This window comes from Rhinichthys klamathensis, unplaced genomic scaffold, assembly GCF_029890125.1.
Source record: "Rhinichthys klamathensis goyatoka isolate OS25496 unplaced genomic scaffold, OSU_Roscu_1.1 h1tg000013l_1, whole genome shotgun sequence".
NCBI classification, from domain to species: domain Eukaryota; kingdom Metazoa; phylum Chordata; class Actinopteri; order Cypriniformes; family Leuciscidae; genus Rhinichthys; species Rhinichthys klamathensis.
In genome coordinates, this window is record NW_026606565.1 from 187,433 (window position 1) to 203,568 (window position 16,136).

The following is a 16,136-nucleotide window of genomic DNA, read 5'->3' on the forward strand; positions in this document are numbered from 1 at the left end:
ATGAAATTGCATTGGTCCCTTCTCTTGGCTATCAACCTGTTGTTAATCCTTAAAAAATGAGTTTCTATGGTTTAATGCTCCTTTTGAATGGCATCCTTTTTCACTACAGAGTCTAATATAAATGAAATAAAAATAGAGTAACAAAAGTGGAATGTCTGAAAATGTTTTTTGTTGCAAAGCACTACAAGCATCTCGCTATATAAACCTATAGTGGGTTTGTACAGGTCTGAAATCAAAACTTTTTTATATTAAGGGCAATATTTTCAATCATAATATTAATTTATATAATATTACACAATATTTAATTCATGTGATATTTAATTTATTGGTAACACTTACAATAAGGTCTCATTTGTTATAAACTAACAATGAGCAATATATTCTTACAGCATTTATCAACCTTTGTTAATATTAGTTATTAAAAATGATACAACTTTTAAATGTTGAGCTTAACATGAACTAAGAATAATAAATTCTGTAGAAGTATTGATCATTGTTAGTTTAACTAATGTTAACAAATGCAACCTTATTGTAAAGTGTTACCTATTTATTATATTAAATAATATTTAAAAATTAAATTAAGTGTTAAGCAATTTCAGCATTAAACATTTATGTCCAGTACTGAATCAATTAAATGAAATAAATTACAGCTGTTTCCTATAAAATGAAGTCAATAAAAAAGCAACATAAATGATATTATATAAATACGGCGATATAATACATTCTAAAGATTAAAATAGTTTTTGTTCAATTATTTGTATCTAATTATAATCATTTTAACTATTTAAAAATAGAAAAATAAAAGCAAATTCAAAATGTATATATATAATACTAAAATATTGTATAAAGTAATATTTTTTAAAAAGTCTGTTTTGGAGTGTTTTCTTCACATTCTGTAAGTTTTTCCAATAATAAAAAAAACATATCCACACATTCAACAACACAAATATCTGACAGCTAGGGGGAAAAAGAATATGAAGTGTTATATTACAGACTTTAAAAATTCCATGTGTTTTGAATTTATATTTATTTTATACATTTTTGGTGCTTTTTGTGGCCTATTTGCCCTAAATTGTGTTTAAATTCACACCCTGCTCTGCACTTAATGTGATCATTTCTGTGAAATTCAACTGACTGAATCATTGACTTGGATTAAATATCATTTATATGACATCAAAATCCAGCTCGGACAACATTAATCAACAAACATTAGTAATCAGACAAAAGCAACAGCTCAGACATAACAAAAGTGTTTGTAGCCGTAATGACGATTTCAAACAGCTCTTCCATTTTGCTACACTACCACAAGCACTGCATGAGCAAAAACAGTCAAAGTAGAAATTCAATAAAATTCAAATAAATAACACAAATCAAATGTATTCAGTTTCCCTCCATTTGGTGGCTTTCACTGAGTCGATGTAAATGAGGCAGTTTGCATTAAAGCTTGAAAGAGTAAAAAGGACGTGAGCGTGAGAGAGCTACAATCTCTTATCTTCCTTGTTTATGCATAGTAAGACGTACACTGATGTCTAAAAGGCAATGAATGATATATTCTTGAACACTAGAGTACCCTTTCTGTGCATAGTTGTAACAAAGACACACGTTTTTGATCTACTTCAGCAGTGGAGTGCATAGATAAAGATAAAGTGAGAGATGGTAGTTCCTGAGAGGAGAGAGAAAGAGAGTGAGAAAGAGAAGAGTGACTGGCACAGCTATAGTAGCGTCTCCCCACAAGCACACAGCCAGTGTGACTTCAGATAAACGGCCCCTTCATATGAGAAAACATGTCCCTTTAAACACTAGATCATTCTCTCAGACTTCCCTTTGTGTGTGAGTGTCTGTGAATGAATCTTCCATCTTCCTGTAGTGTCGCTCTCTCCATAAAGCTTTTCGGCGCTCCAGTGTTTCTCTTTCACGATTACGCCACATTGAGAGAGAGAATGTTCGGTTGAATCACTTCCTGGTGTCATCTGGTTTCAGCCACGTCCCATCGTCGTCTACTTCCTTGTGAACGACAAGCAGCATCTCTGCAACATCCTGAGAAAGCTGTTCAATGAGAAATGACCTGGGAGGAAGAAGAATGAAGAATCAATAAAAACAAAGATCAAGATTTATTGGGATTCATTTGATAATAATTGCATACAAGTGTCTAATAATAATAATATTTTGGACAAACATTTTATGATCCTACGCCTTCCACGGACGATATATATACACATATAAATACATTTAGACCACTTGACTTAGTGACTTTTATCAGGATGTGAAGAGACTTTCAACCAGCATTACACAAAATGTTTCTGGAAAAAATCACCTACCCTGCCTTTAATTGCCCTTTCTATGTGATAGTGCCCCGCCTTTTGAGTCATTTCGCTGTTAAGTGATTTTTATTAGTTTTAGTTTTATTTAAATATTTCTAAATACTTAAAAAAAAAAAAAAAAATTACGGTTTAAGTTTTAGTCTTATGCCAGTTCTTCAACTTAAACGTATTTCACCTAGGATGGCTTCAGGCTAAGTAAATCATGGGCTAATTTTTATTTTTGGGTGATCTATCCCTTTAATATGGTTATGTTCACACACAGTTCAGTTTTTTACAGGAGTTTGATTCTATTAAAAAAAAATGTAACACCTGTCAATTTTCAGGACTTACAACCGCATTCTCGGAAAACCCATGCTGTGCTGTGTGAGCGGAACCGCACTGGGTAGATAGTTGTCTGTCACGTCATACAGTGCGAGAGAGCCGCTCTGCATTGCACTAACGTGTCTCTACCGTGTGTTGCGGGTTTTCGTGTGTGGTTCCACTTTCGGTAACTTACAGGGACGGAGATATGAGCTGTGTGTTAGGCTTGCTTCGATAGTCAGTGTTACATGGTGTTCAGCCGCAACACCAGTTACATCACTTGCCCACCGCGGCACCGTCCCCACCATTGTTTTGATGTATAGTAATAAAAATGATTTAGTTCAGTTAGAGAACAGACAGTACAATTAAAAACTGAAAGCGTCTGCTCAATGCAGCGTGTGCCGATTCTGCCGAATGAGAGTCACAGCACAGATCAGCAGCAGGAGTCAGATTTCACTCATCAAGTGACAAGAGTGAGGCGAGCTGACTGACAAGACGATGGCGGAAGATTTGATTTCAAAGCGAAATGTAAAAGTGCCTATTTGGCAATATTTTAGATTTAAACCCAATGCTAATTGGGAACCTGCAAAGGGTTAGTTGTGTTTTTCCATTGAGAATAATAATGAACCCACCATTCAAGCAATTGCTGGCCCCGAAAAGCTGCTAATTCAAAATGGATTGCCCCGCATGGACATTCATAACGGTGCGTGTCCACTTTTCAGAACACCGCTATGAATGCCCATGCGGCTGTGCGCTGTGCCATTTCGCTTTCGAATGGTGGGCACCATAAGTGATTTAACAATCTCAAAAACAGAAAGTGTGAACATAGCTTTAGATGATGCGACCTCCGCGATAAATGTAAGGGTAAATGGAGTCCGAGAGACCATATGATCCGGTTTGACTGTATGTCTGTTGTGTCCTGTGATGTTTCCAAGGACCAGCCATTATAGTCCTGCTCTTTTTCTTATTAAATTACCTGTTCTGTGTCATTATAATTGTGTCTGGGCAACGATGCACCTGGTAGCTGTGAAACATGCGCTAATGTTTTCATGCAGAAATATATCAATAAGTTCATACTTATTTATTGGGGGCAGTTGTGGCCTAATGGTCAGAGAGTCAAGACTGGTAACCCGAAGGATGCGGGTTTGATTCTCAATACTGGCAGGAAATTACTTATATGCCCTTGAGCAAGACACCTAACCCCCAATCACTCCCCGGGCGCTGCTCCGGGTGTGTGTGTCCACAGTTAACAGTGTGTGTGTGTGTGTGTGTGTGTATTCATTACTCACTACTCCAATTGTGTGTGCACTAACTTGGATGGGTTAAATGCAGAGGACAAATTCCGAGTATGGGTTGCCATACTTGGCCTTCACATGTCAGTTTGACTTTTTATTGATTAAGTAATTTCAAAGTTGTAGAAAAAGAACTAATTCTTAGTTAAAGTCTGACCTGAGTTCAGATTCTCCACCTATACAGGCAGGCCCCTTTAATTTAGAGTCTAGGTTATAGAACTGCCCGTTGACGTCCCGTACCGCCAGCCAGTGTCTGCGTCTCAGTGGGAGAGACACAAATCCCAGTGACACCCTTGATGGAACATTCAAAATGAAGCCTTCAATTTTGTCCAGGCACAAATTCTGTATTGACCTACAGTGTGTGACAGAAATGGAGAAAAGTGAATGCACCTTTTATGATCATCATAAAGCTCATGATGATCAAAGTCACACTCACTTGCGTTTGTCCCACCAAACTGCAGCGAGCCCCCGACTCTGCAAAGCTGCCATGATGACATTGACGTCATAGTTTCCTGTGCCCAACACAGAGCGGTGTGGGTTCATCACACATTGTGGGGCAAGTCTGCAAGAAACAAATCAGACAACGTCGACTTTGAGAAGATAGCACAAGACTGAGAAGAGACAACGGAAACAGAAACGGAAGTTGCAATAGACTTTTCTTCCCTATTGTGACGTGTACGTGTATACGTGTACTGACGTCTGATTGCATTATTATTGCAGTGATTATTTCAGTTTCTAAAATGTTAAATGTTTGGCAACCATTATTTTAACCCTAATTGTGTGTAGTGTGTAGCTTCTCATTTCTTAAAGGGGTCATATAATGGTACATGCACTATTTCAAGTTGATTGTACTGAAATGTGTGTTGGCAGTGCCTGTACACAACCATCATAAAATGATAAAAATCCATCCAGTCTTTTTGTTTTAATCTCCTTATATGTTTTCCCCTGCCTCAAATTGAGCCGTTCGATTTTGTGATGTCACACACTCGGAAGCCCCTCCCACAATTGTTGATTGACAGCATCGTTTCAACACAGACCCGCCCTCGCCCGTGAGCCAGCTGTCAATCATAGTCTGTGCGGACCGGCGCGGTCATTGTTGATATGCTGGAGCACTGTCTATGAGCAGAATGGCGTCTAAGCGATTGGTGTTCTGTTCTTGGGTGTAATAACGAACACAGCAGTCATTTTAATGGTCCTAAATCCGAACCGCCGAAGACGCAGTGGCTGAGTTTGTTTTCGAAGGGAATATTCCCCACGAGCAACGTCAATGCTCTCATGTTTGCCGAATCATTTCTCAGCAGACTGCTTTATAAATGAGGGTCAGTATGAGCTGGTTTTGCTAAGAAGCTGCTCATGAAAAAAAGGATCGGTACCAGCTATTCGTGTTCCTGCTGAACCTCCAGAAGAACTGAAGTGAGTGTAACGTTTTATTAAACTTTATATTAATATTTATATGAATCTTTGCAAATCGCTAGCTGCACGCTTCACAATGAATGCGTCTAAGGTTTACACTTAGGGTACATTACGGCATGTTTTCTATGTATGATGTTCTCAATATAATTCATAATCCCACGTTTATAATGAACAACGCGTTATGGTTATTGTGTTACAAACGGTGTACACAGAACAGAGAGGCGGGGTGAGCGAAGCTCATTATCATTTAAAGTCATATGCACTGAAATGGCGTGCTGAAAACAGAGCTGTTTTTGACCAAGTAAAATAAGTGTTTTCTTACAATACTAATGAGAATTTTTAATTAAAGTATATTACAAACTTTTAATTTAGACCCTAAAGAATAATACTAGCTTGTACAAAAATGGCATTATATGACCCCTTTAAACAACCATGTAGGAAGAAACATCATGGCCATATTCCAGCTATTTATATATATACAGTCGTGCCCAGAATTAATCATACCCCTGGTAAATATGATCAAAAATGGCTGTAAAAAATAAATCTGGAACGTTTATCCTTTTGATCTTTCATTAAAAAAATTGGCAAAAATCTAACCTTTCATTGAAGTAAAAAAATTGAAAATGGGGGGGGAAATCACATTATAAAATAAATGTTTTTCTCCAAAACAAGTTGGCCACAATTATTCATACCCCTATAATTTTTTATGAATAAAATATCTCTGAAGTATATTCCCATTAATATTTACCTTTTTTAGCACACCAGGGTGACTAGGAACATGAAATTGTCCAGCTATGACTTCTTGTTTCACAGGAGTTTAAAAATGAGGAAGCACAATGGCCAAATTCCCTTAATCATCCATCACAATGAATAACACCAAAGAACATAGTTCTGATGTGCATCAAAAGATTGTTGAGCTTCACAAAATAGAAAGTGGATGTAAGAAAATAGCTAAAGAATTGAAAATCCCCATTTTGGCCATCAGGGCAATAATTAAGAAGTTATAATCAACTAAAGATGTTACGATTCTGCCAGGAAGAGGACGTGTGTCTATATTTTCTTAATGGACAGTGAGGAGGATGGTTTGAGTGGCCAAAGACTCTCCAACGATCACAGATGGAGAATTGCAGAGACTAGTTGAGTCTTGGGGTTTAGAAAGCCTATTAAAAAAAAAAATCAAACAACCCCTACATCACCACATGTTGTTTGGGAGGTTTTCAAGAAAAATGCTCCTCGCTCATCCAAAAACAAACTCCAGCATATTCAGTTGTCAGACACGACTGGAACTTCAAACGGCACAGGCTTCTGTGGTGAGATGAAACTAAAAAAAGAGCTTTTTGGCAGCAAACACACTAGATGGGTTTGGTGCACACAAGGATAAAAAGTACCCCATGTGTACAATTTAATAAACCGTTGGATCTTTAATGTTGTGGGCATATTTTTCTGCTGGAGGTCCTGGACTTCTTATTCAGATACATAGCATTGTGGATTCTATCAAATATCAACAGATAAAAAATCAAAACCTGACGCCTTCTGCTAGAAATCTTATAATGGGCCGTGGTTGGATCTTCCATCAGGACAACGATCTAAAACAAACATCAAAATCAACACAAAAATGTGTTAGGGAGCACAAAATGAAGCTTCTGCCATGACCGTCCCAGTTCCCTGACCTGATGAGTGGGCTGAACTGAAGGGAAGAAGCACCAACATGGATCTGGGAATCTGCAGGATCTGGAGAGATTCTGTACGGAGGAATGGTCTCTGATCTCTTGTCAGGTGTTCTCCAAACTCATCAGGCATTATAGGCAATGGCGCCACCAGGGGGTGGCCAGGGCCTGGCCGACTCCTGGCCACCCCACTGGCCACCCCGATGGCCAGAATAAATTTTAGTTGCATCAGTTATGCATTTCATAAATAAGTCAAACATATTCTTTAGTAAAAGAAGACGGGGCATTATGTGTCGTGACGTGCTGCTTTTTAAGTGCCAATGGTTACAGTATACTGTTACAGCCAGAGGTGGGTAGTAACGAAGTACATTTACTTCGTTACATTTACTTGAGTATTTTTTGGGAAAATTTTTACTTTTAAGAGTAGATTTAATTGTGGGTACTTTTACTTTAACTCGAGTACATTTCTAATGAAAAAACGGTACTTTTACTTCGTTACGTTGGGCGACGTTCCTCTCGTTACTTTATTTTAATGCAATATGTTGTTAAAAGCGTAGTTTATTCCAAGCGCGCGCTCTCTCTTTTTTTCTGGGCATGAGCGATGCTCAATTCACAAATGAATCACTCTTTTGAGTCGATTCTGTTCAAAGACTTCATCAAACAAGTTGGGCAGATCTGTCTAAATCGGTTCGCGAATCAGTTTGAATGATCTGTTCAGTTTCCTGCACGCACTGAATCAGATCGGAGTCGTAACAGGAAGATTACATCAACATCAAGATTACATCAAGAGCGTTGTATGAAGTGGCGGTCCACAGTCTACAGTCCAGTCTAGAAAGTAAATCTGCAAATGCATCATATTTTTTGCCAGCGATGAAGATCTTTATTAGTTGAACATCTTCGTATGTTACTTCGTAAGCTGTCTGTGAATGAATTATTCCACACGACGATACATTCGATTTCATTTCATTCAGGTAATACATTTTACAACCAAACAGATTATTACGCCATATAGCACTACTACAAAGTATGACATTACCCTTTTTTTGGACATATACATTAATTTATACATAAAATAAGCCATCATCCAGTTTATGAATGTGTGTACACACACAATGTGTGTATTGCGCAGTGGCGTGCGAACTCGACTTGAAAACGAATGCCTTTGCCTGCCTTATTAGACACAGTTAACCAGTTTAAAGATGCTTTCACAAATATAGCCTACATTTAAATACATTTTGGAGAACAGACAGAAGAAGATCCGTGCATTTGATCGTTGGTTGTGTTTGGCATGACATGACTGCGGGCACATGTGCAGAGTTTTAACACTTTCTAATCTGTGTCAATGGTTCCCACCCCTTTACATGAATGCAAAACTCCATAGAGTCACTTTATTCCGACATTGTCTAATAATCCAAATGTAGTTGTATAAGTTATTATACTATTATACAAACCAAAGGACAGGCAATGGTTTTCGGCCTATAGATATAATATACAGATATACAGAAATAATGTTTGTCTCTTCTTGTTTTTGTTGCAAAGATAGCTTATCTAATTATGATAATTTTAGTCATTAAAATAAAAAAATATCTAAATAATGTCATGTTATATATATATATATATATATATATATATATATATATATATATATATATATATATATATATATATATATATATATATATATATATATAGGCCTATGTGATCCAAAGTAACTAGTAACTAACTACTTGAGTAGTTTTTTCATTGGATACTTTTTTACTCTTACTCAAGTAACTTTTAAGATTATTACTTTTACTTTGAGTAAATATTTCTATAAGTACTTGTACTTTTACTTGAGTACAGTTTTTGGATACTCTACCCACCTCTGGTTACAGCAGCTTTTTGATGTGTCTTTGCCACGTTTCGACAAGCAGGGATGGAAACAGCGCGCTTTTCGGCGCCTCTCGCTTTTTTCACGTCAGTTTGGGTGACAGTCATCTGAAGTCATTCAATAGCTTAATGTGAGGGACAGAAGTCTATTTACATCATTAAAGTATACGGAAACTCGTTTTCCCTCCTCTGCGGCTGTCAATCATTCTCCATTCATATTCAAACAGCGCGCGCGCCTCTTGGATGCACGGTAAAACTCTCTCCAATATGATATATTCACATTATAATGCATGATCTGTAGATAAAAGGCTGTATATTTGCATACAATTACTTTATTTTGTTGGAGTTTGTTGTTGTTTTTAAACGACTCACTACCGTGTGCTTGCTAGATCATCACACACACACATCACTAAGGACTATGAATCGGCATCAAACGCACAATAACTGGAATATAAGACTGAAACAAAGGAACAAATCGCACTAGGATTATTTTGTGCGCTCGACATTTCTTCGCTTTGTGACGTGAACTTTTAAATGCGCACTTATGCAGCGCAGCGCTGCACACAGAGTCACCATGTTGCTTTGAGCACATCATTCTGCACCCGCGATGCGCATACACGCTGTGTGCGCTCTGTTTTTCATGTTATCATGGGTTTGCGCATTGAAATATTATTAAAAGCCAATATATTTTGTTATACCTAGGCTGCTCAATACATTTAAAATAAGCATAATTTAATTGTATATTATTTCTTTGTAGTGTAGGCTATATATGCACTTCTGAATTATCGACATAATATAAAATTGTGAAATGTATGATTGCCTGATTGAATTTTATAAGAGAACTAATAGTAATTTGTTTTTATTAACATATTTAGATTTTATAAAATTACTGTGCAGATTTTTTCAAGAATTACTTTTTGCTGCTGATTTATGCACTCATTAAGTTTATTAAAAAATCATAGTACATTTATGTAATATTTAAAGGTGTTAACTGTAATCTTACACTGCAAAATAATAACTTAAAAAGGATTAAATTCATCACAATTATGTAAGTATCTGGAAATTTGCCGCGGGGCGAGGGCCCTTATATATATCATATATATCTATATATAATATATATATCATTATATATAATATAATATATATTAATAGGGCCCTACTAATATCATTAGTAAGCTAACATTAAGTATAACACAATAACCCAAAGTATATCAGTAGGAGTTTCCTTAAGTCTTTCTGATAGTTTTCTACAGGCCAGTTTACTACAACAGTAGAATAAAATTCTGAAATTATGGTTTATAGTTTTGGTGTGCCACCCCAAGATTTTAAGTGGCCCCATCTGGCCACCCCTATGAGAAATTTCTGGAGGCGCCACTGATTATAGGAGAAGACTCAGAGCAGTTATCTTGGCAAAAGGAGATTGCAAAAAGGTATTTAATAAAAGGGTATGAATAATTGTGGCCAACGTGTTTTGGAGAAAAACATTTATTTTATAATGTGATTTCCCCCCCACTTTCAATTCTTTTACTTAAACGAAAGGTTAGGATTTTGCCAATTTTTTTAATGAAAGATCAAAAGGATAAACGATGCAGATTTATTTTTTACCGCCATTTTTGATCATATTTACCAGGGGTATGATTAATTCTGGGCACGACTGTGTATATATATATATATATATATATATATTCGAGTGAAGTAGCTTCTCGAACAAGAAAAACTGTAAGGCAGCCTTGATTTTGTCCATCAGGAATTGATTGTTTTTGATGGATTGATTGATTGTTTGCTATTGCTGTGATTTCATGTGAGTGACAGGATGTCCCACCCTCGCGCCAGTAAACACGTCATCGGAGAAGTCATTGCAAGGGGAAGTTATTACCAGGAAATATGAGTTGTACACGGATAAATATTTATTTATATAAATTGTGTTATTTTTTTATATTAAATACTGAAATATACATTAAAATAAGAACGATACATTTTGATTTCCTGGTGACTTTAAATGATGTGAAGCGCGCCGCTCACCGCTTGCAGATGTCATCTGCTGTCTCCTTGGTGAAAACTCTCTCCTGAAGCACGTTGTTCAAGGCATGGATGGCGCACAGCTCCAGTCTCTGTTTCTCATGAAACACCTCCCCCTCGCTCATACTCGCCCTGCCATTACAAGTACATTCAGCCCGTCGATTAACATATAAATACGCCCAAGAAAGAGCATATTATGTAGTCGCGTTCACGCGAGCTGACAGCACATGACTGAATACAACATCATCACAATCATACCTTCTGGAAGACAGAATCCGCAGTGCAATGATTTATATACAGTAAAACTATTACCACCGAGACGAAACTAATCTTTATTGTTCCATTAAACCTCCCCTGTTGATAACTAAACCAACAATAATCTCTGACAGGAGGACGCTATCGGTTGTTGTCCGTGAGGATCGGCCGGAAGTTGTGTTGTTGGTTGTTGAGTTGAGGGCACGCCCAGTGAGGTCATGCAGGAGTCATGTGAGCTCCACAGTGGGGCGCTGTTATTATATATACTGCTATATAAAAAAAAAAATCCTCTTTTGCCTTAGCGAAATTATTTATTTTTTAAATACAAATGGGATAGAATAAGGAAATGCATATTTTGTATAGACATACTATTATTGAGGAAGATCTATATAGTAATATATATTATATAAAATAAAATGGCTGGCTACAAAGCAATTTTCCCCCCATACTGTAATAGTGCATTGTATACATTTTAAAAACCAGTTTGTTATTAAATATAATATTAATAGATAAATTATGCAGAACTTTTTAAATGATAGAGTCTAAAGCGGTGCCTTTATATTTTTACATTTTCTTATTTTATTTTGCTGTATAATTTAAACAATTATATATTTTGTAAAAGGTCGTGCCTTATATGATGTAAACAATCTACAAAGTTTGTGTACGACTAAAAAATAAAACACTCAAATTAGCGCAATAAACGTCAACAACGAAGCGATTGCTCTCTAGCGGCCGTTAAGTAGTACCACCACAAATATTTGTATTGTCTGATTGTTTTGTGGGTTCTCAACTTACTGTCTATGGTTTCACTTAGCAGGCTTGATTAAATCAGTAATAATGACGATCTAAATGACTGATTAATGGGGTAAAAAACTAGTTTTAACTCAATTTTTAGAGCCATTGGGCAAGATAAATGCATATATCTAACTGATAATGTACATGATCAATATTAAGCATGTAACTTAAAAACTGTAAATCGTTTATATAAATAGCTTTTACAATTAGTTTTACATTAACTTTTTTGGGTGGATTGTATCGAAGTACAATCGTGTTCGAATCTAATTATGTGATTCACAACACACTACAAGATATGGCTCATTATATCAGGTTAGATTTACAAATAATTTAGGTTAAACAACATTTTAGCAGAGTGACACTACAGGCTAAAGTCTTTCATTGGATCATCAATTGAAACAACATGTGTCCCTGCCTTTGGGAGGGCACGAGTTATTCAAACGCACCTATTACCAAAGAGCATTTTTCGCATTCTCAACTTTCTCTGGTCCGCGAGGTCTCCAAGGGCTCCTACGTCAGCGCAACAAAAGCTTCTGATTGGTTAGATTAATTTGATCGTTGAGCACATGCAGTCTTTGTGCAATCTGATTGGTTAAACCTCTTTCGAACTGCTTCTTAGACGAATTGTATTTTTGTTCCTGTGTCAAAGACTGCTAGCTGGTAACAGGCTACAGTAGCCGTCTGTGACAGTTAGCTATCGAACAAATCAACTTTATCAGAGACGAAACTGACAACACATTGGACTTTAAAACCTTTACATGACAGATTTCTTATGAGGACAACATCGGATAGCAGTTTCACAAGGGAAAGCTCTGAAGAATAGCCAGACATCTACATTACTTAGCAAGCCCACCGTTAGCTTAGCCTGGTTTGATAGCAACACTAGCAAGCCGACCGACATTATAGTGAAATTTAGATTTTGAGCATTTGTATACTCTTTAACCGTCTTAATATATTTCGCAATCTTGATTGGTTGCAACTTTTAGATTCGTTATAAGTGGTTTCCGTCTATCTAGTTATAGATCACCAGATCAGTCTAGTCGCTGGTTTGGTTAGCAGTTTCCTGAGCTTTCTCATTTGAGGCTATTAGAAAACCCCACACAGCTGGAAATGGTACGTTTTAACTGTGCGCCGATGAGCGATGTTTTCAACTGTTTGGTTAATATAAGAAAAAATATTTTCTGTTCATTTTCATGACTTTTTAGCAGTTTATCTTGTTCATTAGCAGACGTTAGAAGCTTTAACCTAATGTACAACTCAAACTTGATTTTTCATACATAGTTGATTTAATTTCTTGTCGATTTTTGACCCTTATTTATAACGTTACTATTATCCCTGTCTTGAGTTAACAGAACAGATTTCACAGTGCTGATGTCAAACTATCTGTTGCTAAGTTAGCTAAATTTCACTGATCGTGTGCCATTCGCTGAAGTAAGTTAAGTTACTAGTATTAGATAAGTTAACTGTTATTTTCAGTTTTCCGGTTTGAAATGTACTACAAATTAGTACTAATGTAAAGGAATAGTTCACCCAGAAATGCAAATTTTGTCATTTACTCACCTTCATGATGTTCCAAACCGATATGAGTTTCTTCCTCCTTTTGAACACAAAAGAAGATATTTTAAAGAACGTTGGGAACCAGACAGTTGACGGTAGCCATTGACTTCCATAGTATTTTTTTATTCTTACAATGGAAGTTAATGACTTGCTGTAAACTGTCTGGTAACCAACATTCTTCAAAATATCATCTTTTGTATTCAACAGAAAAAAGAAACTCTTGAATAAGTAATGACAATTTTCATGTTTGGGTGAACTATCCCTTTAAGCCGTATTTTTTGTCATGTCGTGAAGGTGTGCAGCTTTACCAGCAAATGTCCATTTGTAGCAACTAATGCTGTAATTGTTTGTGACATTCATTAGCTGTTCTATTGTTTTGTTTTTTCCTTGTAGAATTCAAACGTTGAGAACTTGCCGCCTCAAGTGTTGAGACTCGTGTATAAAGAGGTTTCCGCCTTGGCAGCAGACCCTCCGGAGGGGATCAAAATCTACCCCAGTGAAGAGGATATCACAGAACTGCACACTGCCATTGAGGGACCAGGTAAGAAATGCAGTTTATAATAGGTCGTTTCTCGTTTTTATAAGGTCCTTGGCTTACATTTTCAACTTAAACTTTGTTTTCCCCTTTTACACAACAGAAGGAACTCCCTATGCAGGAGGGGTGTTCAGGATGCGTTTGGTCCTTGGGAAGGATTTTCCTGCTGCACCCCCCAGAGGCTATTTCCTCACAAAGATTTTTCATCCTAATGTTGGGCACAAGGGTGAGATCTGTGTCAATGTACTGAAGAGAGACTGGAAGGCAGAGCTGGGCCTGAGACATGTATTGCTAGTAAGTGCCGTTTGACTCTTTTTGTAAAGGGACACTGTCCCTTTAAACCTAGACTAAACTGCAAAAAAAAAAAATGCCCTAAATATAACCAAGGATTTTATTTTTATTTTTTACCTCTCTAACATCTTGGCAATACCAATTAGATGATTACTTTCTGAAATGTATCGTCTCTGAAGCTCTGCCACATTATTTGATTTTGTGTCTCACTGTGTGTGTATAAAGTTTTCGGTCATTAAAGGGATAGTTTACCCAAAAATAAAAGTTTTGTCATTTACTCATCCTCAAGTGTTTCCAAACCTATATGATTTTCTTTCTTCAGTTGAACACAAGATAATATTTTGAAGAATGTTGGTAACCAGACAGTTGACGGTAGCCATTGACTTGCATAGTATTTATTTTCCTACTATGGAAGTCAGTGGCTGTCGTCAACTGTCTGGTTATCGACATTCTTTAAAATATCATCTTTTGTGTTCAACAGGAGGAAAATTATACAGTTTTATAACTTGAGGGTAAATAAAGGATCACAGAATTTTTCCTTTTTTGGGTGAACTATCCTTAAGTTTTTTAAATGTTATGCTCACCACAACTGCATTTATTTGATCAACAAAACAGTAATTTTACTCTGGTCTTCAGTGTCACATGATCCTTCAGAAATTATTTTAATGTGCTGATTTGGGGCTCAAGAAACGAGCAAAATAGCTATTATTTAAATAGTGATATTATAAACCTTTTTTTTTTGTTATAGCAGACATCCCATTGTATTTATAAAATACTTTATGTATTTGGACTGAATTTTCCTTACAGTTTGGTTTGTTTGACACGGTTGTAACAGACTTGAATGTCATGGTCAGTGTAAATATATTAAAAAGAATATTGATATTTCAAGAGTAGCTGTATTGTATAACTGACCACAATTTCAGCCAAGGCTAAATGTGGCCATGGAAACAGGAATTTTGTTATCATCAGAAATTGTGAACTTCTTAATGTAGGACCTGCATATATGTATTATGAATCACCCATACCCCTCTAATTATCCATTTCTGTCACAGACCATCAAGTGCCTTCTGATCCATCCTAACCCAGAGTCGGCTCTGAACGAAGAGGCTGGGAGGTTACTTTTGGAGGACTATAAGGAGTATGCATCCCGTGCTCACCTTCTAACAGAGATCCACGCTATGGGAGGGACTTCAGGGGCCCCTCAGGAGCCCGCTGATGGACCCCAACCTAAGAAACATGCAGGAGACCCAAACAAACGTGTAGCCGGGGCTGGTTTGGCAACAATGGCTGCTGGCGTCAACAACTCAAACAGCAGCTCCAGTGGCACAAGTAGCAGCAATACTAATATAGTTGCAAAGAAGAAAACAGATAAAAAACGAGCTCTGAGGCGGCTATAAAAGAGAATGAATCTGTGTTTTTTGTGTACATATAAATATTGAAGTGTGCAGACCCCCTTTTCACCTCCTTAAACTGTTATACCGTTTTAGGATAGCACATTCATTTCCTCATGCTCCTACCAGATCACTCCTCTCGGTTTTGTTCGGATGTCTCTTTCAACTTACTCTCAGGACTTGAACTGTCCTTGTGGCAATTCTGTTTCACTGACAAAAGGGGTTTTTCATCTGTCTGTCAAATGTTTTACAATTGTTCAGATTATGAAAAAAGTAGTAAAAGTTTTTGGACAAATTAATTTGTGGCCTCTAGCATTATGTAATGACCATCAGCTGGATTTTGTTGTAATGTAGGGACATGCTACTGTAATTCTGTCCTATTGCATTTGGACTGAACCCATTAAGTTACAGATGAGGTTTTTTCAGGGGTT

General features: G+C 36.7%; 2 protein-coding genes across 2 annotated transcripts; one reads left to right on the plus strand and one right to left on the minus strand.

The window, feature by feature from the left end:
* Positions 1 to 1,411: 1,411 nt before the first annotated feature.
* josd2 (Josephin domain containing 2) lies at positions 1,412 to 11,316 on the minus strand. The gene is made up of 5 exons (XM_056270651.1): positions 11,140 to 11,316; positions 10,885 to 11,013; positions 4,350 to 4,475; positions 4,071 to 4,265; positions 1,412 to 2,065 (listed from the first exon to the last, which is right to left on the minus strand). Exons 2-5 carry the CDS (start codon positions 11,004 to 11,006, stop codon positions 1,954 to 1,956), a joined length of 555 nt encoding a protein of 184 aa, XP_056126626.1. The 5' UTR covers positions 11,007 to 11,013; positions 11,140 to 11,316; the 3' UTR covers positions 1,412 to 1,953.
* Positions 11,317 to 12,564: 1,248 nt separating this feature from the next.
* Positions 12,565 to 16,004, plus strand: ube2s (ubiquitin-conjugating enzyme E2S). Its single transcript, XM_056270638.1, has 4 exons — positions 12,565 to 13,044; positions 13,882 to 14,029; positions 14,127 to 14,317; positions 15,367 to 16,004. The coding sequence occupies exons 1-4, from the start codon at positions 13,042 to 13,044 to the stop codon at positions 15,709 to 15,711; spliced, it is 687 nt and encodes a 228-aa protein (XP_056126613.1). The 5' UTR covers positions 12,565 to 13,041; the 3' UTR covers positions 15,712 to 16,004.
* The last annotated feature ends 132 nt before the right edge of the window (positions 16,005 to 16,136 follow it).